The 23,765-nt window shown below is 40.2% G+C and overlaps 1 protein-coding gene across 1 annotated transcript in view; it reads right to left on the reverse strand.

Moving 5' to 3' along the window:
• The window catches only part of PDE3A (phosphodiesterase 3A), a 107,775-nt gene that overhangs the window by 5,713 nt on the left and 78,297 nt on the right, over positions 1 to 23,765 (reverse strand). Inside the window, exons 7-14 of the mRNA XM_026863425.1 lie at positions 20,761 to 20,846; positions 20,136 to 20,299; positions 18,644 to 18,781; positions 13,210 to 13,321; positions 6,934 to 7,047; positions 5,805 to 6,004; positions 3,398 to 3,601; positions 2,845 to 3,000 (exon numbers count right to left, since the gene is read on the reverse strand). Coding sequence (XP_026719226.1) covers positions 2,845 to 3,000; positions 3,398 to 3,601; positions 5,805 to 6,004; positions 6,934 to 7,047; positions 13,210 to 13,321; positions 18,644 to 18,781; positions 20,136 to 20,299; positions 20,761 to 20,846 — 1,174 coding nt within the window. The remainder of the gene's footprint in view (positions 1 to 2,844; positions 3,001 to 3,397; positions 3,602 to 5,804; positions 6,005 to 6,933; positions 7,048 to 13,209; positions 13,322 to 18,643; positions 18,782 to 20,135; positions 20,300 to 20,760; positions 20,847 to 23,765) is intronic.

Raw genomic sequence — 23,765 nt, forward strand, 5'->3', positions numbered from 1 at the left:
TGTATCTGGTCAATACTCTGTTGATATCTGGGAAAGTCAAAGAATGAGAGTTATATTTTGAAGCATGTACAACAAATGTCTCATTTCCTTGTGTTTTGTTTCATTATTTTTATAATAACCTACCCCAAAATGTTATGTTCAATCATTAAATGCAAAATATTAGTTTTAACAAAACACTGAAACATGCCATCAATTCTCAAAATCGCAAGCAAATTAAGAAGAGGTGGCAGCTCACTCTTCTTTACAGTAACGCATCTGAGATTTCCTGGTTTTCAGCTGGCAGTAGTGGGAAGAAAGCTGACTGCTGAAATGTTTACAAGTTCTTTTTTCATGTTCTGTTAAAACATGATTTATTATATGGAACATGCTGTAGTCGTTTTTTTTCATCCTTTTTAATATGCCTAACCTGTCTTCAAATAAGTACACTGACCATGTGGAAGGAAGAAAAGGAGACATACTGCAACAATAAGACACAGGATTTTCAATGTTTCTATGTAATACATTTTTAATAAGGAGCTTTTATTTATATAGGCCTTATATTCTTCATAGGAATTGGTGTTTATTAAAGGAAATTCAAGAAAGATATTTTCACAGCATAGGTTGAATGTACATGTGTATGCTTTTTGATAACAATTCTAGGGAAATTCAAACTTCCCATAAAATTCTACTTTTTAGAAATGAGAAAATGGAGAAAAAAACCTGATGATCAAAAGTATAGTGAAGATGGCTTGATACACCTCTCATAGCATATTACGTTAAAGAAAAACAAATTTTAACCTAGGTTAAATAAATTGAGACTAGCTTATCTTCCTTAATGTCAAAAGTAAGTCCTAGGAAGAAAATGTTACTTCTCTGGTTTCAGTTCCATCAATATCCTGTCAGCATGGCAACTCACGCCATGCAAAGAACCACCAAAACAGTAAACCCCCTGGGATGTATTAGTTTCTCAATACACTGAATACACACCCTCTATTAAAATAAAAAACCAAAACCAAACCCCCCTAATATCTTACTGACTACCTGATCTCCTGGAATTTGCAAGCCAAGAGTTCAAATACATTTGCCCACAATCCCCATGCCAAAAGGAATGCCATTAACAAAGATAATACATTTGTTATTCCAAATTAAATTTTGCAGAGGATAAATCTCAAACGTATATTTTTGTAATTACAGCAATATAGGAAAGATAACCTCCAAGAGTCCTTTAGAGCAGCTTCCAAGAGCATGAAAACATCAATAGCACACCCTTCTGACTGATGGAAAATAAAGGAGATTCCTACTGTGAAACAGATTACACAGCATCCTTCCACATGTGTTCCTCCCAGGCTTGATTCAGAGCTCAGTATCTAGCACTTTGACAGTATTAGCGTACTGGAGCACTTACTGCCCTCCGACATTAGTTATGTTGAATGAGAGACTATCATATATCTGATTTTGTCTGCATGCAATAGTCACCCACATAAGCTGTGATCATCACCAGAATTAAGTGAAGTATTATTTGTTGGGAGAGTTGTAATGAAAATAGTCAAATATGAAGAAAAGCGTTTCCTGAGTGAAAATTTGGGAGATGAAGGAAGAAAAATGGAACCAACTACATGCAATATATGAAAGTGTCATTGTTCTTTCTTTTTCTCAAGAAATCCAAAATAAGTGAAGGAGCTTCAGGTCAGTGTCTGATTTTTGTCCCTTTTCCCATTTCTTAACATACTCCAGAAGGCAGCAGCAGCAGTAGCAAATCCTGTTTCTTTTTTTTCCAAACTGTAAGTACAGTAAATTTAAGGGAAGATGAAAAGGATTTAAAGGGTATTAATCTGTAACATCAGGTTACTGCACAGCCTCCCTGAGAAGGCTGTGTGGTGTCTGGTTCAGTGATTGAGCCTGCTTGCTTCCTCTTGAAAAGACAGGATGTGGAGTATAGTCTAATCAGCACATTCAAAATATGTTCCCACTCAGGAAACAGAGGAATAGTGTGGGAACAGCCCCGTCCCTTCCACTCAGCAGGGCTAAATAGGCTACGATGAGAAAAGGTTCAATTAAGAGCTCCCTTACACCTGGCAGGAGAGGACCAGTGCCTGGCTGTATTCCCAGGTCTTTATAAATCAAACTGTGGCTGTCCTCCTTCTTCGTGCTACCATCAGCTGACCCCTGTATAATTAGCGCAGTTGTACTGGCAGACCTCCTGAAAGCTGGGAATGTTGTCTTAAAAAATAAAGTATGGGTCAGGATTAGTGTGTAGGGAACAGATATGGTTAATGTGTGATAAACTGAAAGCCAATGTTACAACTGTGCTCAGTATATAAAGGTTATGTGTATGTGAACAGAGACATGGCCCACAGGGAAGCTAAAATAACTCCTCTGCTCTGTTTAGATTATCTCAACAAGGATGTTGTGTCCAGTTTTGGAGACAACATGTCAATAAAAGTGTAAGCCACGTTGAGTGACTTCAGAGGAGAGCAATGAGAACCAGCTGATATCTGAAGCAGAAGCAAGGAAGAAAAGACAGTTTTCACTGAAGAAGACTGAAAGGGAGACATGATGACTGCAAACAGAAAAAAAAAGAGGAAGGGAACACTTGTTCACCATGTCCACTGTAAGGATAGTGCCAGAGTGGAACAGTTAAGCCTGTAGAAAACCCATCATCAGAGGTCTTTAAGGACACATCAGAAGCTTCAGTGACAAATGAAGTCACTGATCTCTCAAAAGGATGGACTAGTATAACTCTAGCCATCCTCTTCACCCCTGTTCTCTGTGATTTGCACTCATCACCAGTACTAGTATGCTGCAGGACTGTTTAATACAAGCCATGCAACCAGCAGATTTCACTTTGGACATGAATTTATTTACCTGTTCATAAAACTCATTGACAATGCCTTCTGTCCACTGTAGATGCAAATCTTTGCATTTTGCAGGCCCATTTATGTCAGCCAGTTTGATGCACATTTGGCAAACCAGCAAGCGGTCATTCTCATTAGTCCAGTCAATTCCAACATCATCATTCACCTAGTAGACAGAAAAAAAACAAACCCAAAAACATGACAGTAATCCTGAATAAAAGGATGCATCCACAGAGGAAGATCTGCTCTGGGATATCTTATAGTATATTTAGCTATTTAACAAAATCACAAGTGTAAGCAGGTGAGCTAACCCAAGGTCGGAATTTACAATCAGCTGTAAAGCAATATGTAAAAAGAAAAATAAGTTCAAAACAATTAACATTGAGATAAATTATGAGAAATTCCTATTTAGTAAATTATGTGCCTGTTTGAAAGCATTTCCTAGGAAAACAAACAAATGTGATCTTTCCGTGACATCTTCCAAGAAGCATTTTCACTGTGATGCTACCAAGCCCCACAGTCTTTCCTGACCATTCACCAGAAACTTGAATCAATTATCTTACCTTGGCATTGAATTTGGCAACGAAATCAAAGTGTTTCTTCAGGTCAGTAGCCAAAATTGCCTCAATGACGAGGAAGCGGAAGTGCTTGAACTCCACGTGGTCAAGATTGACCAGGAAGTTGTACTCTGGCCTCGACATGAAAAGGTTCCAGGCAGCAGCAGCATGGTGATTCTCCAGGACGGAGCGGTCGTTGTACAGCACTGCCTGTGAAAACAAAGCAGGCAACTGAAAGCTAAGAAACCTCTTAGCAAAAGAAACACTGCAATGCAGAGAAGAGAACGATGTGGGCATGATGCATGGAGGGAGCTTCAGGTTTGGCTGATTTGTTTGGGTTTTTTTTGTTAAAGAATTTCTTGAGGTTTGAAGATGTGATTTTGGCAGGGCTAATAGAAGACACCTGAATTACTGTGATGGTGAAGATTTAGTGGAAGACTGATTTGAAAAATATGGGTCTTTCATGCTCAAGGTTCTTCAATTCCTGACTGAACTTCATCGTATGACAATAGATTATTCTGTTTCAGACCACAAATTAATGACTAGTATAATATAGGTATGTGCTTCCCGGTTTCTCAGAACTAACTTTACTTAATGGGTATTGTCATCTTTGGTGTTTGTACCTGGCAATTCTGTCCATATTGGACTGATTCCAAACACAGAAACAAGTGAAATTCCCATTTCGCAACCTGATGACACACATTCAGCCTGACAGATTTCTCAATGCTAAAATCCAAAATTGATTAAATCTTTACTGAAACAATATGTATAACTCTCATAGTAATGGCAATTCCATTCAGAAACTAAAGAAAGATCTAGAAAGTGGACTTTAGGGGACAACAACCATCCAGGAAATCTCTCCACTTCAGCAGCAATCAGTCTTTTGACAATTTGGTTTATGGAAAGAAAAGCTCTCGGAAATATGTTTCTATGTAAAATAGATACAAGTTTTGTAACTTTTTACAGAAATATATACACATATGTTCCAGTGGCTTTTTACTTCAATTATATTTTTCGGTCATCTAGAGATGAAGACATTCAGTCCTATCCTAAAGTACAGAATCTATTCTTTACCCCAGAGAATGGGCTGCTGAAGCAACTCAGCTTCACAGCCCATCTTGCCTAACTGCACAGTAAGCATTTGCAACAAATATATTCTGCCACCCAGGTCCAGCACCTGAGGGCAGATTTTTAAGACAACAGCACTTTATCATTACCAGAAGCTGATATAGCTAGTCATGAAAGGGAAAAAAACTAGATGTCAAATACAAGTTCTGCAAATTTCAGATGATACCAGATTAAAAAAAACAAAAACCACAAAACACCCCAAACAAAAAAACACCAAACAAACAACAGACCAAAGCCAAAACCCCCAAAAGTAACAAGAAGAATTTGAATTTTTCCCATAGGGACAATACATTAAGGCTAATCATCTAACTTACTTTGTCGATTTTTACAAACACAAAGCTAGAGCACTCAATTTCTTAAAAACAGATTTAAGGACAGCATATGTCTACCTGGTATCAAAGTTCTCGATCACAGAAAGATGTGGCAAGGATGAAAAGTATTACTATCAGTTTATAGACAGAAACTGATATAGAGCAAGTTCAGGTGACTTGCTCTTGGTGAGAGAGGAAGTCTGGATCCAAGTTGGGGAGTAAATCTAGAATTCCTGCATCCCTACCTGACTTCTCACCATTAAGCTATCTTTTTTTCTTTTGTTCACAGAAATACTTTTCAGCACAGTATGCTGAAGCCAGTTAGGTCAGTGATGTAAAGTAAAGAAACATGATCTCATAATTAAGCCAATAAACAGTGACTCAGAAGTGCTGAATTCAACTCCCAGCATTGGCAGCAAGTTCTGTGTAAACTTAGGTAAGTCTCAATTCTTTGTTTATAAAACTGAGATTATTTTACACCACACTCTGCTCCCCTGCCCTGATAGATGCATAGTGTAAAAATACATTCATAAAAGACTGCAGCTGCTCATATTCCACAGGAACAATGAAAAATAAGTTATGATCGCACATAAATTTGCATGGCACACTCTCAACTATACAGTTGTATTTTTATTTTATTTTAATCCTCTGTGCCTTACTGAGTAGAATAATTCTTCCCTTATTTCACAGTTACAGATTCTCTATCAGTCAGCAGATCATTAGCCTCTCCTTCACTGAGTCATTTTATCAGTACCTTTCTTAACAGCTCTACTAACTAGAGGGTACTGAGGGTGTGCAAGAAGACTCTTACTGATAATCCCCAAGCAAAGTGATTATTTCTGTCACTCTGATAAGCTGTTTCAAAATATTTGGTAGACTTGTGCTTAATGGAAACCACAGGCACCACTGGCAAGGAGAAGCTGTTACCAAAGACCTTCCAAATTTAACAACAATGCTGGTTGAGATTTATTTACCTGAGGAGCACTTGTTGCTACCAAAAAGGCATTGGTCCTTCCTGGATGATCATAATCATGCATGGCTGCAGCTACATAAAGAGCCATTAATTCAAGGGCAGGGATGTTGCCAGCTAGGCATCCGTAGCTGTCATCTGTAGGTGTGTATGTCTTCGAAAACACATAACCCATATGGCCGTGAGTGATTCCACTGTCAGAATCTGAGCAGAAATAAATACATCTAAAAAAAAAATCCTCACCACTTTTTCAGTGACTTACTGAAACAGATAGAAGTAACAAAGCAATAAGAGAAGGAGCAAATTTACAATACATAAGAGTAAACACATCCCAACCTCAGTGCTTTCTGATACTATGCACGTGATCCAGTGCAATAACGCACACAATCCTGAAGAGTTTCACAAATTATATATATGTGCCACACAAACCAAGAAAAGCAGAACCACCAAGAAAAGCAGAAATGGAAGTGGTTTCTGCATAACAAACTCCTGTTTTTCCAGTAACTCCCTCAGAGCTCTCACAAAATACAGACAGGTCTTCTAGTTGCTACAGCTGAAGCTGGAGAAAATATAAAGATGCAATAAGAACAGCTTCCTGTAAGGAGCAATCATAAACCAGCAGATGAGTGGTCTTGCAAACTAGCTGCAAAATGGTAACAAGTCTCCTTCTTCGGAGACAGTTAGGAAAGGCAAAGCAACACTTCACCACAGCCAAGCAGTGGCAAGTGCATGGCACTACCTGCATGCCCTAGAAGTTTTATAACAGCAAAACAATGCAGGGTTTGAGGATTTAAAAGTCTACACTGCTTCTGAAGCAGCATTGAAAAGCACTACTAATACGGTTTCCCTAGGAGAAAAGCTATTGTAAAAATCAAATGCTAACAATTATCTGTTACATATGACCACAAAGGCTTGCATTCACAGATCGTTAAATGTAAAGTATTAGGTTTTGGAGGACCAATTCCATTCTCTTCAAAGTTACACAAACATACCTGAACACCTTCAACATCCAAGGTGCTACTGAACTTAAAAGTCAACGAGTACTGCGTGCAATACTCAATTGTTGTCTTGCAGAAAATTTCGTAACAAAAACTTTAAAAATACAACATATATACTTGCACATTTAAACATACCTGAATCGCTTGCTGACCCGTGATCATTAATGACAGTTGGGAGTCCTGGGATGGGCTGAGTAGTAAGGTACCAAACGGCATGTAGAACATCAGTTGCATGAATTCTGTTGTGGTCTGTGATACAAAGAAAATGACTCTGCTATTAAACATGAAGCATATTTCTGACAGGGAAATCAGCACCATCTAGTGGGTACTGCACGGCAGCCAAATGAGCAGAGACAAACCAAACACTATCACAGGCGTTAAAACCAGTTGTATTTTGTAAATGCTCAGTTTATCTTTTACTAAAGTTGAAGCACATTCAGTGATATGTCTCCTACCAGTCAAGAAAGAAAAAACAGCAGAGAAGCAGTGGGATCTGCAATGTTGCAAAGAAAATGTTAAACAAGGAGCCTGACCTGTGCTACCTGCTCCAATCCTTTACTCCCGTGGTTGCCTTTAGCTCGTTAAATACCATCAGGTAAATATGCACTGGTAACCTCTGTTTCAAATTAAATTAGTAGGAAAATCTCATCCACTTCAGTAGCCTGATTTCACCTAGCTTCTAAAAACACAGGGCAAGTAACATTTACCTGACCCTACTTGAGCAAATTTAGGTGCTGTGCTAGATGTGCTGCAAAAAAAATCAAACTCAGGATACGTGGATATTACACAGTTAAACCACATTCTTTCTGCAGTTTTCTGGCCAGAGATAAAGAGTTCAGGCCCTGGATTCCACAATCTGGCTTACTACAAGCTCTCTTTGCAGAAATGAGAGATAAAAGTCACCCCAAGGCTCGTATCACCAAATCCTTCAAGGCCAGATAAACTACCCCACAATCAACAACACAACTGGCTGAGAAAGAATCGCATGTTCATTCAGCACAAAGCATCATCAAAACATACACTAACAAAATGCGACCATAATGTTGGAAGAGGAGTAAGGCTTTTCTGCACCAGGACTAAAGCTTACCTCAGAGGTTAAACCACTGAATAACATGCATTTCAGCTTGTGATTGAGGCTAATTTTGGGCAGAGCACAGGTATCTTCTGCAGTGATGAGCTAAACACAAATAGATCCGCTAATGTGAATGATAACCTGTGGCTATATTACTGCTGCCACAGGTCTGGAAAGACACATTTCAGAGAACAAAGCACAAAAACACAGGACTGCACTGCTGGGTCTTCCCCATCTCTAATACTCACAGTAATTGGCTACATCTCTAGGTAATCAGTCATCTTAGCTGGACACACCTTGGTAATGCCAACCAGTCTTGTGTCTCTCAATGGAAACCAACTTCTGCTACAGGCTTGATGGGAACAGGTGAAGAACTAGGTTATATTATGAAGATAATGGTAAAGAATCAGGATAACACTGGAGATTATATGTATCCTTCATTAGGAAAAAATACCAATAAACAAGTCCAGAAGCCCTCTTTAATAAGCAGTTGGATTTGCTTCTTAAGCAGCAAAAAGTTGATTTAATTCATTAGTGGTGAAAAAAACCTCTATACTCTGGGGGAGTAGAAGGGACTGGCAGCAAGATGTGTAAGCAACCTGGTTTTATACCTGCTGCGTCCTAAAGATAGGCAGTGTGCCGCTGATGGAACGTTTCTCAGCACTGAGGTTGAACTTCACCCTAAGGCTGCTCCTTCTATGGGATAGGAGGAAGGAAGGAGGAGACCTGGGGTGGATAAAGCACCCTGGAGAGCCATATTTGCCCTCTTGCCCCTGCAAGGGGATGGATAATGCCTGCTTCTGCTGGGAAGAGCCACCTGCCCCCTCCAGGCCAGCTGATACAGAGAAATGCCCACTTTCCTTGCAAATTATTTACTTATAGCAACATATTGACGGATGATGTGGCAGTTGGAGGCCAACTAGGGCACAGCAATCACAAAATAAAAAATGAGTTCTCTATTCTTAGAGAGGCCAGGAGAAAGCTAAGTAGAACTGCCATCCTGGACATCCAAAGGGCTGACTTTGTCTTGCTTCGGCACCTGCTTGAAAGGATCCCTTGGGAGATGGTCCTGAAGGGTACAGGGGTCCAGGAAGGCTGGGCACTCTCTAAGAAGGAAGTGTTAATGGCTCAGGAGCAGGCAGTCACCAGGTGCTCTAAGAGAAGCTGGCCACAGAGAAGACCACCCTGGCTGAAAAGGGAGCTTTGTCTGCAACTCAGGGAGAAAAGGAGAGTTTACAGCCTTTGGAAGAAGGGGCTAGCCACTCACAGTGATTACAAAGATGCTGTGAGGCTATGCAGGGCAGAAATCAGGAGGTCTAAAGCCCAGCTAGAAATTAATCTGGCTTCAGCAATCAAGGACAACAAGAAATGTTTCTATAAGTATATGAGCAGCAAAAGAAAGACCAGGGAGAGTCTCCATCCCCTGCTACACACAGGAGGAAACATGGCAGCAAATGATGAGGAAAAGGCTGAGGTGCTTAATGCCTTATCTTTACCTCAGTCTTTAATAGCCTCCTCAGCCAGAAGACTGAGACTGGGAGAACGACCCCCCCACAATCCAGGAGGAGACAGTCAGTGACCTGCTGCATCACACAGACACACACAAGTCTATGGGACCGGATGGGATACACCCGAGGGTGCTGAAGGAGCTGGCTGGGGTGCTCACCAAGCTGCTTTCCATCATTTACCAGCAGTCCTGGCTGACTGGGGAGGTCCTGACAGATTGGAAATTGGCCACCAGAGTGATGCCCACATACAAAAAGGGTTGGAAGGATGATGTGGGAAATTACAGGCTTGTCAGCTTGACTTTGGTGCCTGGGAAGCTGATGGAGCAGCTCATCCTGAGTACCATCACACAACACATGTGGGAAAACCAAATGATGAGACCCAGTCAGCATGCGTTTATGAAAGGCAGGTCCTGCTTGACAAACCTGATCTCCTTCTACAACAGGACGACCTGCTTACTGGAATGAGGGAAAGGTTGTGGATATTGTCTACCTTGACATTAGTAAGGCCTTTGACACATCATTCTCCTGGCAAAACTGGCTGCTCACAGCTTGGATGGGCACACGCTTTGCTGGGTAAAAAACTGGCTGGATGGGCGAGCCCAAAGAGTTGTGGTGAATGGAGTTAAATCCAGTTGGCGGCCGGTCACGACTGGTGTCCCCCAGGGCTCGGTGTTGGGGCCACTCCTGTTTAACATCTTTATTGATGATCTAGACGAGGGGATCGAGTGCACCCTCAGTCAGTTTGCAGATGACACCCAGTTGGGTGGGAGTGTTGGTCTGCTCGAGGGTAGGGAGGCTCTGCAGAGAGACCTGGACAGGCTGGAGCCATGGGCTGAGGCCAACTGGGGGAGTTTCAATAAGGCCAAATGCTGGGGGCTGCACTTGGGCCACAACAACCCCCAGCAGCGCTACAGGCTTGGGGAGGAGTGGCTGGAGAGCTGCCAGTCAGAGAGGGACCTGGGGGGGTTGATTGACAGCCAGCTGAACAGGAGCCAGCAGTGTGCCCAGGGGGCCAAGAAGGCCAATGGCATCCTGGCTTGTGTCAGCAATAGCGTGGCCAGCAGGGACAGGGAAGGGATCTGACCCCTGTATTTGGCACTGGTGAGGCTGCACCTCGATTCCTGTGTTCAGTTTTGGGTCCCTCACTACAAAAAGGACATTGAATGACTCGAGCGTGTCCAGAGAAGGGCAACGGAGCTGGTGCAGGGTCTGGAGCACAGGTCGTATGAGGAGCGGCTGAGGGAACTGGGGGTGTTTAGTTTGGAGAAGAGGAGGCTGAGGGGAGACCTCATCACCCTCTACAGCTACCTGAAAGGAGGGTGCAGAGAGCTGGGGATGAGTCTCTTTAAGCAAGTAATGATAGGATAAGAAGTAATGGCCTCAAGTTGTGCCAGGGAAGGTTTAGTCTGTATATTAGGAAGCATTTCTTTACAGAAAAGGATGTTAAGCATTGGAATGGGCTGCCCAGGGAGGTGGTGGAGTCCCCATCCCTGGAGCAGGGTCAACATCAAGAGTAGGGTCAACATAGTGCTGAGGGATCTGCTGTAGTTGAGAACTCTCAATGTTAGGTTAACTAGTTGGACTAGATGACCTTCAAGGTCTTTTCTGTCCTAGATGATTCTGTGATATGATGATTTCTGAACATTGCCTAAGAATCCTGCTTGCCCAGACTGTTTTGTGGATTCAGTGTAGCTTACCAGATAGTTTGGGGATTGGCTGTGCTAAGAAAGTAGCAGGTAGCCCTGGGGTATGAATTAAAAGGATAACTCACTGATAGGAGACTCAAAGCCCTCAATGGGTATGTAGGCAAACTTGAACAAAAGGACTCAGAGATGTTATCTAGGGAGGATGATCTGGCCAATTTAGGAAGAAGACACCTGGACTTTGCTTCACAGGGCATGTCCCGGAATGAGTGAACACCGTGAAGAAGACCACTTGCTTCCTCCCTTGACCACCAAAGACGATCACCTTATTTCTACTACACATGCTCAGACTATGCAACTGAGTTCCGAGAAATATTTATAATAATCACACATTCCCCAAACTAATTGTAATAACCTGGCCTTTCCTAATGAATATGTATGCTTTGGTGTAATAAATATTTGGCTACTTGCCAGAGACGGTGTGCAAGCTTTGTGGAGAAATCCACTTGCACCCTGGCCAGAATAAACATACCTGTTTTATAACTCTGAGTTGTAGAGTTTGTTTCCGCATGTCACAGCACCGCTGAGCCACGTTTCTAACCTCTACCATCAAGCAGGGCAGCAGCTGCCAGCCTGCATTTTCCTGGCTCTGGCAGAGGAGGGCTCACCATATTGCTGACCATACACTCCTGTGCTTGAGGCAACTGCCTATTTTTTCAGGATCAAAAATCAGCAGAATCCTGCCTGCCAAGGGCAGACAGGTGTAACACTGAAAGGTTTATTATATTCACAATTTGCAATCACTTTGCTTGCTCATTAAATTTGAGCATGATATCATTCCACTTGGCCCTTTAATTTACTCCTTGATTTCCTCTCTTGCTCTCCATTGTCTTCTCTGTGACCTTCATTTTAAATACTTGCTAGTGATGGCTAGCTGAAATTTTTAACAGCAAAACAGTAAGCAGCACATAAACGGTTATTTTTAGAAAGAGGAAAGTAAAATAAGGAAGGAGTCTCCTCTCCTCTGCCTTCCTCAAAGTACTAAAAACATCTTTCCTGAGCCACTAATCAACTCATGCAAAACCTAGAGCATGGCCCTGTATATGGGGTCTAATGCTTTTCTCGAGAATAAAGGCCAGATTAACCTCTTGTGAAACTTGTACTGATTTAATCCGACCAGGAGGATAGTCACCATTAGTTTGGTGTAACCCATTTGTCAGTTCAGCAACCAGAAGAAAGAAGTGGTTAAGTCCAAACAAGTTGTTTTGCCTTTTACCCCTTCACTGAAATTAAAAACTGGAAGGTAAATTTTGTATTAGATAAAATATTCTGCTTTAGTGAAATGAAACACACTTAAGAAAAATGAAGGAAATGACGGGCTAAGATTCGCAAAAATTCCTGAGACTCTGTGAATAGTTCAATGTTTCAAAGAGGAATGGCTCTAGTAGGACAGACAAACTTTTGGACATCCACCTATAAGCCCCTCATACAATCTGCTGCTTCACATCCTTGATCAGGTTCAAACACAAGGAAAGATTTGAAATTTGGTCTCTCACAGGTGTTTTTGGTCCAAACCACCTGTCTGGGAGGCATTTTGAGGTAGCTTTCCTTCAATCCCTCCCACCATAGTTGTTCCAATTGGTATTTAGTATTTTGAGAGAGAGACTGTATGACTTATTAAACCAATGTTTCAGACATATTTCTGGGAGGTAGGTGTCCTATATTCCTCAAAAGTCAGGTTATCTACCAGCTAAAGGGGGTAATAGCTCCCTCTCCTTCAGGAAAAAAAGTCTTTTGCAGTTGAAGCAGTTTGGTAATTTGATTTGCATTAGTAAATACTTTGGGGGGGAATGTTTCAATAAAATCCAACTGAGGCACTGGAGTACACTTCCATCATCAGAGAACAGTTCTTTGTACCTATAGTAGTTTTATATGGTTTCAGGCTTGCACAGAATTTGCCATGAATTGCTATGAAATAACATGAAACATTCAATGCAATGAAAAAAAGACAATAGGCTGTTGTTCAGCACCAGCCTTTGAATAGAGAGCCATCTATTTCATCATGATGTAGCAGAAGAAAAAACACCCAGCTGTTATAATGAGAGAAGAAAGGCTTAAATAACAAAGTATATGGAAAATACCCCAAACTTTAAGGAAGCATTGTTATCTGCTGGGAATTTTTACTTACAAGGTATCTCTCGATATCCACATTCCAAGGCATGAAAGTAGTTCATAAATTCCTTCACTGGTATTTTAAAGGTTTCAAACAGCCCCATGTCTTCAAAAAGCCTGTATGATACCTGAAAAAACAAAACCACCATGCTACTAAATAGACAAAAAACCCTCTAAAAATTAGGTATAAAAATCATTCTGTTGTATTACCCCCTGAAAACTTGCTTTCCAGATGGTATTTTCTCAAGTACATCAGATCCCACCATAGCTGCAGCTATTTGCATTTCCACAGGGACTTGGCTACATAGCCAAACAGACAAGCTATTATTAGTACCAAACAGTTCTCCTCACTCCTTCATTACACCCTTCCAGATGTTCTTCTCTTCCTTTTGAGCAAATGGATCCTCCAAATTTTGCAAGCACCTTAGGAACGTATACACATAAAGGATGATATCCAGAGGTCTTTGGTGTCTTGGGGAAAATTTCCCCAAAAACTTCTCCAAGGAGAGTCCATGAATCAAATCAATTCACAGAAAAAGTGGGGAAAAAATGAAGGAATAACAAAAGGAGAGAACCATTAGGATCCTATGCATTATCTCCTTTCCCTCTCCCCCATTGTAGAAGTGAAATGGCAAAAGTGACTTCAACAAGATTTCAGAAGCAGCAAAAGGCTTAGCAAGAAGAGCTGCTCCAAGTGTTCCTGCATGTAAAGATGACTGTAGACTTCCAGGGGAGGATATACTGGAAGGGAGAATGTGATGGATGAGTGAGGGCGTGTTCAGGAAAGATGAGTGCTCAGAAATGTAGACAGCTGCTGCAAAATGGACACTTCTGAAGGTAAGTTTGAACTTGACATACAGAACAATGGGACATGGTAAAATCACTGCCTGATCTTTTAACGTCTTTCACTGTTATTTTGCTGTTAGCTAAATTCTGTCCTTTTGATGCCATCTGTCTGGTAATGATCTGCCTAGAGCTAAGAAATTTGAAGCACATTTGGAACAATGAGTGCTATACTGATAAGAATTTTTTATTATGTTTCCTGTTTTATCTGAATTTAAATCAAACTGTTATCCACACACGTTTGTTTCTATATATTGTGTATATAAATTGGGACCTGTGAACTGCACTAAAGTTTAATGAACATAAACTTCAAATGTCCTGCCACTGTGGATTTTTACAGTAATAATAATCAAAAGCTATATGAATTTGCAGCATTAATGATCTTCCCTCTGTCCCTGCCTCCCCCCCTATAATTTCCTACCAGGAAATGGCATGCGAACTAACTCTGGCAAAGCACTGCAACAGGCAGTGATGATGAAGAGGCAGGTTAAGTGTGGCGTCTGATACTACCTGGAATGCACCTCTAATGACACATATCTGACAGTTGGGGTTCTGCTGGTGGCTCCAGCTCTTACTTCTGTTCCTACCGTAACTGTGTAAGTGCCACTAGCAATGCAGTCAGAATAATCACTGCTGGTAGTAATTTCTATTTGTGGCCATGGCTGTTGCACATAAAGTAAAAAGTTCTTTACAGCAAAGGAGCTACTGACTTAGAGTGCTCTGGAAGACGTGAGCTTAGAATAAAAGGTAGGGCCTGTACAGGGCAAAACGAAGAGACTGACTTTATGAACAATTCTGATTAGAAACTGCATAGAATTCTGTTTATCTATCTGGAATTATGGCTGAAGTAAATCAGTCAGGATCTAAACTTTCACCTAGGGAGAGATGAGGTATTTTATACTCATCGTAGACCATTGAATAGTAAGCTTCACATTTCCCAGCAAAGTATCTCTGTATAAAAAGAAGCAGCATAAAGAAATATTATTCTGCAGGACCAAACCTTACTGGGCTAGATGGCCAATACTGGACAGGTATCTCAAATAAAGCATGTCATAAAAGCATGTTTTTACTCCCCTTGGATTTTGGAGGGCTGGAAATTCCACAGCAGTTGAAAAGAAGCAAAGCTGACTGTGGTGGATGTGAGTGACAGCTCTTTCCCACGACTGGGAGTAAAATGGCATTATTCTCTGTGTTCATCAGAAAGCATAAACAGCCAACCTACTTATCTGGACATTTTTGTAACGTCGTCTTTCTTTCTCTTTTTCTTAGCAAATGGGGAAAAGGAAGGGGTAAGGGCAGGTCAGAAAGAGGGAAAAACAGCATTGATGTCTTCCAGAAAGTCAACTAACTAAAAAACAACTGTGCAGTTTTGTTCATTCATTGCTCTGTCTTAAAATTCTTCCTTCTCAAACCACATGCTGCTTCATAACCTCCCTGGGAGTTACAATCCCAGGGGGTGAGCATGGTGCCCTCGCAGCCGTGGTGCAGTTCCCGCTGTCAGGAAAAAGTCCAGGGAAACTCCGACAGCTGCCAGGTGCTCCATGCTGCCTCTTCCCTCCAGCCTCCATTTTCTGCTTGTCTCTGCAACAATTGCCAATGCTTGAATGAATCATTTATAACTCAGATACTTCTGGCAGTGCTGCCTGAAGAAGGGCAAGCACTTCTCCTGAATGATTCCTAATGGAAGCTGTTCTAGAAATGGCGTTTGATATTCACACGTAGCTCCTCTCCTGGGTGTTGCAGGCACACATAAATGCCTCTTGTTGGAGCACATGGCACAGTGAAAAGTTTAGGTTAGTGGTTCCCTACTCATTGTTTGCAGGTATCCAACCCTCTTGCACTCATTTTTGTCTTTGCTTTTGTCAAATGTGTGTTTCTTTCAAGTTGTCAGCACCCGGTCTCTGGCTCTGACAAACACAACTCCTCACAAGGGCTGCTGTGACGATTCCAGGAATATCACAACCCCCAAGGGCTGATTTCTCCCACTTCTGCATATAAAGGCTGCAGTTTCTCTCTGCAGAAGCCATGGATGATGGCTAACATCAATGCAGAAGCCATGGGTGATGGACAAACATTCCTCTTGGCACCACCCAGGGACCAACTCACACATACTGCAATGATGCTACCCCACTTTGACACTGCTGATGTACTGAGAGCACAGGAGAACCACCAGCGTTTCTTGTCTCTATGGGCCCAGTAATCAAAGCTAGAGAGAGAGACCCTGACTTTAGCTTATTTTTTAAAATTTTGTTTGCTTTCCATGTCAAATGAGTTTCTCTTCCTCAGGTTTTCATTTTATAGGAGCTGTAGGAAGAGTCTTAAGTGTGATTGAAGACGATAATTATCTAACCTGTTATCTAGCCTGTTGTGAAGCATCAACTCAGTTGGAGGAGGTCTTGCTGTTCCTTTCTGAAATGAGATTGGTATGTAAATTCCTCTCTAACCCCTATCATGCATATTTTTTAGTGTCACATTTAGAGTGCTTACCACTGTACTTTGCACAGATCCTTTTATGGCCACTGACTGGTTTGGAGTCTTTTTATATGTCTAAATCAATTTAACATTCCAAAAAGAAGAAACAGACATCTCAAGCAGTTTTAAAGATGCTAAGCCAGCATTTGCTTTAGAAACTGAACGCTTCCCTAGAGGCACGTGTCAACTCTGCTTTGTTCCATCTCATAAATTTAACCTAGCAAAGCAAACATAGTTAATTCAGCTTGTTAATTTACTGGTAATGGATGAGTCCATTTAATGGCAAAATACAGAGAATAAATCATTAGAGCTTTTATTTTCCTTTGTTTATAATATCCCAGAATTTTAAAATTGTACAAGAAAAAGCCAACACCTTCAGCTGCAGAAAAATTTATTTTAGTTCTCTTATTTCTGAAAATACTTTTGTTAGAAACATCTGAGTAGGTGGGGGAAAACTAAAGGATCTATATTTTATGAACAAGGTTGAACTTTCTGCTCTTAGGGAGTGGGAGTTATTATAAACATCTGTTACAGAAATTGCTGAATTCTGGTTACAAATATTTATTAAAGCTTCTCTATTTTATTTCACAGGCCTCATTTACATTTAAACCAAGACACACTGTGAAATGGATTACATTCTCAGAACCTGTACAAAAAAGCACATGTTGAAAAGCAGAGTGTGGAGCTTAAGTGCAAATTGAGGGAGGCATAGGTGGAATTGTCCTGAGAGGTACAGAACTCCATGCAATTTGGTAAAGTGCTTAAAATCTATAACAAATTTTGGCTCATCCAAACTGTTGTTTGTGCCATTAGAAATAAATTCTGTTTTTTCTTATGTTTCATTTACCATTCTATTATCATCCTATGCTATTAGAAAACATGACCAATATGATGTAGAATTTTAATCACACGCTTACTGTCTAGTGCACAAGTGTCTCAGTGATCACCACTGAATTTATATCAGAATCGACATGCAGCCATAGTTTGCTTATTTCTCTAAAATTAACCTGGAGAGCTGGAAGGCTGGCTAAACATAGATGTTACTTGCCAAGCTACAGAACAATAAAAAGGCAGACCACAGAATAAATTTGAAATCATGCCGTGGTTTTCCTGGTTGACCACTGGATAACTGAATCTAGCTGAGTAATAGTTAACCACCAAGGGACCAAGATTTGATACAGCATTCTCTGGAGTTTGTTGCACTGAGATCTGCCTGACAGACTAACCCCTGTGTTTGTGGGGGTGTTAATTGTACTACATCATACCAATTAACATAATTTCTTCTTTCCAGCACTCATGTCTACATAATGACTTGTAAAGTGATACTACAACACTCAGATTCTCTTGGGGTTTTTTCCCTTCTATCACTAAATAATTTGTCTTTACCGTTTCATAAACCTCAATACTTCATAAGAAAGTCAGTGTGCCAGGAAAAGGGGCATAACAGAAGAAAGTTCAGCCAAGAAAGTTATTATTGAAGTGACACTAACCGTGCTGGGTAGAGATGGGCTGTGTCAGTACCTGCATTCAACTTAGAGGAGGGAATGGAAAACTGATAGTTGAAAGAAAGCTCCCACATCTTGATTCATAGTAAATCAGTCTTCCCTATGTAATAATGATATGAATTTGCTATTGAAGTGCTGACTCTTTAACAGTGAGGGAATAAAGCAAGGACTACTTTTTCTCCCACTTCCTAAACCTTGCTTTCTTGCACATCCTGTCTAAAATCTCCAATACAAAAAAGGGCCAAAGATCTGTATTTCCTGCATCAACTGAATATATTTGCTGTTCAGTCATCCCATGCTGAACCCCATGAGAACTCTTTCACAAAAAACTCGGTAAGGGGTGGCAGGACCTCCTGCAGATAGAAGAGAATGAAAGGTTTACGTAAACTCATTGGCAGAGAGGAACAGACAAAATAGGTGTGTGGTCTTTTTCACATTTTAAAATTTAAAATAAAGAAATTTAAAAGTAAGCAATGTAATGAGACAGAATTCATATTGTCAGCTTTGAATTAGGTGGCAGGGATCACAATTCATTGGATGATGAACTCACAGGGACAATGGGTCTTAACAGTAGTTGTCTAAATCTGTCAATAATTTAGCCAGTCATTTCAGACAAGATATCCTGCTCACCTGACTGAGAATCCGACCACATTTCTTTCCAATTTTTTCCACCAAATCAAAGATTGGGAAGTTCCAGCTATTTAGCTGCTCCATCAGGGGATCCAAGTTGTCCATAACTAGAGGCTCAGGAGCAAGTACAGCCTTGTCCTATGGAAGAAATCAGAAAAAAAGATGAATTTTAGTTCCATGAAGCATCTCATCTCATGTTCTTAAAAACTAAAGTCACAGTAGTGTGATCTGTAAGTCTGTGGTACTTTGCTCAGCTCAGCAGAGATGTCCCCATTTCTACCAGCCCTGTAGCTAGTCACTCTCCATTATAATTTGTTTCACTTGAATGAATAGGAAATTCTTTATATGAAACATCAGTCTCTGAACTTATCCATGAGACACATTAATTCATTCATTCAGGGGAATCATTCATTCATCTCCAAGGGAGTTCTTCATTGTCCAAGGGTCATCTTCATTGTAAAATCTGCTGCAGTATAGAGGGAAAAGTGCTCAGTTTCTACTTCCGCATCAGGACCCATTCATTACAATTTAGCATGGCTAATGGAGATCAGTCCATGTGAAGACTTGTACTTCTTAAGCTGAAACCTAGCTGTTTTTCAAGGTTTGCAAATAAAACATGGGTTGTGCCCCTCCTTTTGCATTTCTCCCTGTATACTTCATTGAATTGCATTATTACTAAGAAACTGTAGAAAAGTAAATGCCAAAGTATCTCAAGGAAAATGCCTCCTCTCAGCATGTCCAACTCCAAATCAACAGATCACAGTAAAGTTTTCAAAACTTTATGCCAATGTAAATTTATTAATTCAAATATTAATTCAGGCTGCGGAAAATTTAACTAAACAAAGCTTTCCCTTTACATCTCAATCAAGCTTACAGCTGAATACAGTAGTCACAAGAACAGCACTTGTTCACCATACTGCACTGTTTTTATGTTCAAGACATACACCAACAATAGTATCATGCAGCACCCTCAGACAACTGTTAATTTATTTAAAAATAAGTACCACTGTATATATTAGCCAAGATTTCAACACCACTGAGAAGCTGAAGTGGCTGAAAAAGAAGACACATATATAAATCATGTTGCTAGTCTGAGAAGGTAATTTCTCTTCCTTCCAATCCATTCCCCTTAAAGGCAATGCTAGCACAGAAGCCAAACATTTCAGAAATGCCTAACACCAGATGCATAAACTTCATCAAAATAGATGGTTAGTGTTTAACAAATGGCCAGTGCTTAGCAGCTCTCACATATTTCAATGGTTCCTTTTAATTCTTGAAAGTCAATCCTCCTACTGCAAGGTAGAAACCTGCTGCAATTGTTGCTTAAAACCATGGTCACGATCTTTAGACAGCCCTAGGGTTTATTTTGTGGAAGGTTGGGTTTTTCAGTTGGCTTGGTTGGTTTGTTTGTTGGGGGTTTTTTGTTGTTCCCCTCCCCCCCAGTGTCAGTATATACTCAATCTGTTGTGCAAGTGGAATTTAAACAAGCTACCTCAGGTGGTATCAAAGGATGCAGAATGATGGTCTCAGGCGTGTATGTCCTACAGATGGATCCCTTCTGTTCTTTAGAACAATCTGTCTCATCATCGTTTTGTAGGATATCACTGCTGTCACTGTTGTTGGTTTCATAGTCAGAAGTGGCTTGCGCAGGATCATCTAAAACACAAGTCACAAAGCTTGTTGTGTGAACAGCAAGGATTGCATGAAAGTCATCCTGTGCCCTTCTGAATAATAGCAACAGCATCTCTGACTCATAATATATATGTGCTGCTTGGCTGGGTCCAAAGTCGGATAATCTGTCCAAAGGCATTAAAGCATATAACCTGCAGAGTGTAAAAAATGGGATTGAGGACTGAAGAGTGAGAAAAATTCAGAGGATCATTATTTGAGCTGACTAGGTTAGATGAGAGAAACCTTATTTCCTTTATATTTTTAACTCTGTTCTCCACTAGCATTTCACACACATTGTACATATAAAATGGAAAGACATTCAAAGACAATTTGTATGGTCTCACCTACATATGTTCTCCTTTTATGACAGACAAGCATATCTGCCCTTTCAGTGAATGATTATTGAATTTTAAGGGATGAGGAGTTTTTGATGGACAAAGAATTACCTGCTCTGTTCAGGGTGTGTGTGGTACCATCACTCCTATCTAGTGTCCCATGACCAGCTTCTATTTGGTTATAGGGTCTTCCACAGCTGAAATACATCAAGAAACATGCACAATATAAAGAACCTTGTGCACTGGACAGTTTTATGTAAAATGATTGCCTGTTGACAGTGTAAAATTATGTCATACAGTATAAGCTACGGTACATGGTATATTCTCCAGACAAAATTACAAGAGAGAGTTGAAGTTTTATTGGAAATAAGGAATGTAAAAAGACAAAAATACAAAAGGACCTTGGATCAACTGGCCACCACCATTAATTTTGTATTGTCAACAGTAAACCTATACCATGTGATTTTTTTTCTAAAATAAATTTTTTATTCTCTAAGTTTATCAGTACAAAATTCCCCTGGTTTTGTACTACAGTACTCCTATAAACATGAATGAAAATGATGAAAATGTGTCTGAGTGCCATACAATCTTATATAATTTAATTTGAACACAGTCATAATGTAGCTTTACTCTCCTTTTCTTGTTTAGAACTTATGTTCCTCTTAAGGAGGAAAAAGGTATTTTGCCATTAATTCAGTGACAACCTACCAAGTACATCAGAAATAAGGGGGTGTTTTGGATGGAACATGAAGTGAGTGGTCTGGCATCCAGACATTTAGCAATGAAACTAGAAGATAGAGTTTGCTTCAACATTCTCACAACAGAAAGACGTGGGAGGGATCACAATATCATAGTCTTTCCAAATGAATGGCTCTTCCCTTCCATTAAAATGCTTTATTCCTTGAGTGTGATTCCCTCTAAGACCTAAACATGAATTCAATACCAGCTGGAACATTTCAAATTAAAATGTCTCAATATGATTGAATCTTGGACCTGAAGGATCAATGACATATCATGAAAACACGAAAGAACATAACAAATCTGAAGCGTCATTTAGCACCATTATATCAAATCTGTCCATGAAAAACTGACATTTTAACATTTCTTTCTCTTTTTCAAGTCAGTATTTTGTGGCATATCTCATATGTAACAGCTTTTTCAAAGCAACTATTATGAAATTATTTTGATTGGTCAAACTTGGTACTCGAAACTTTGCACCAATGTAAGTTCACCATATAAAAATGACTGAAATCCTATGCCAGATGGCTTTTGATGGGGGTCATCCAAAACATATTCTGGAGCTTGATATGCCCTGCAAACATAATGAATTCCTGACAGAACTTTAAATAAAAACACAAATCTATATACAAAGACACTTGCAGTTCATAGCCAAACAAGCAAGTCTTATCACTCAGGTTTATAAATAAGATGAAAAACATTTATTAATTTCTCTCTCCCACATTCCTTGTGGTTTCCATAAGGTCAATGCTAACAAGTTGAAACATAAAAGAGAAAGAGATCCTTTGATTAGTTGTAATGCTACAAGGCTTTTGTGTCATTAAGAGCATACTTTATCTCCAGAACAAAGCAAACTCACACTAATATGCATGGTCCACATAAAACACTATATAAAAAAATTACAGAGCTACCAATAACAACACTTAAAATCTGCTCTATGTCAGAAGTAAATGTGCCCATGCAGCTTTAACTCAATCCTCTGCATGCACAGGCATTATAATATACTTCTTAATCACAGGATTGTTTGACTTTTTCCACAGGATACCTGCCTCACCCACTAAACAAAATTAAAAATGATTACTTACAAGTTACTTTAACAGCATTGTCTGGTATATGTTCTTATTTAATGCAGTTTTCAAACTCTGCTGTCCTACCACATTTCACTTTGTAGGTAAAAATAAAGTACAGTAAAGCTACTGTCTTGATGTCACAGCCTGGGTGAATTTGATTTAAAGCACTGACCCCACCAAGAGTTTATTTCTTCTTTTGTTGTTGTGGGAGGGATTGGTTTGGTGATGGCAGAGGCTTGCTGGTTTAGTATTATTTCCTTGCGAGGCACGTTTTTTATCAGTAAATGCAGGGGGTTGCATATCATGAAGACCAGCACTCTACAGTGTAAGAACTTTAAAAGATTTATTTCCAATGTTTGTTAATTTAACTCAGATTGTTTTAGCCATTTAATTTCTTTGGTGTTTTTGTTGTTTTTTCATGTTGTGTTTTTTGCAAGTTCTACTTTTTCAAGTTGTGTTACTAAGCGATATATAATTTATATGCTGTTGGTTCAGTTTATATGTGTGGATACAACATCTCTATACACAAATATAGAAATGAAACAGTGTTTTATCAATTCTTAGGCCTAGCATAAAGGACACAGCCAGCATAAAGATGAACCAATAACCAAATTGATACAAAAGGGTCAGTACATGGGTGAGCACTGGGGGTACAAACAAGTCAGTCAGATTATACATAATTGACAGCAATCCCACTGACCCCAACAACAACACCCCACAACCAACAATGGGTGGAATAAACAGTGAAATGCAGTTTCCCATAGAAGAGACAGGAGACAACTGAGTCAACAAACCAAACACATGAGACCAAGGAAGCCACATACTGAATCTCTACACAGCTCACACTTACAAAAGCCAGACCTGACTGGAGCCCAGTCCCAGGGAGGCAGGAGGTCCTTCCCCAACAGGAAACTCTGCAAAGTGCATCCACCTCACAGACAGACACTGCCCCTTCCTGCAAGGGGTCCCAGCTTTTATCCCCAAGTGGGACACCTGACCTTTGCTTACTTCATGTGGGACACCTGGGGCTCATTTACCTAATGGCTCTCCCTGCAAGGCCGGCACCACCCTGGAGGGAAGCTTAGGGGTAACTCACCCCCCCTTTATGAAGGGCTGTGGGAATCACCATATGTCAACCTTAATTTGGGGCTTGGGGTTGAAACCCCAACATTTCAGACAGTGCTTATGATTTTTAAATGGATGTTAAAGGAACAGTGACTGTTAGTAATACTGGATGCCCATTCTATTAACAGTCAATACACTATAATATTTTAAGTAATGTGTTTTTAAATAATGTGTTTATTTCAA

This window comes from Athene cunicularia, assembly GCF_003259725.1.
Source record: "Athene cunicularia isolate RWA chromosome 1 unlocalized genomic scaffold, athCun1 chr1_part2, whole genome shotgun sequence".
In the NCBI taxonomy this organism is placed as follows: Eukaryota; Metazoa; Chordata; class Aves; order Strigiformes; family Strigidae; genus Athene; species Athene cunicularia.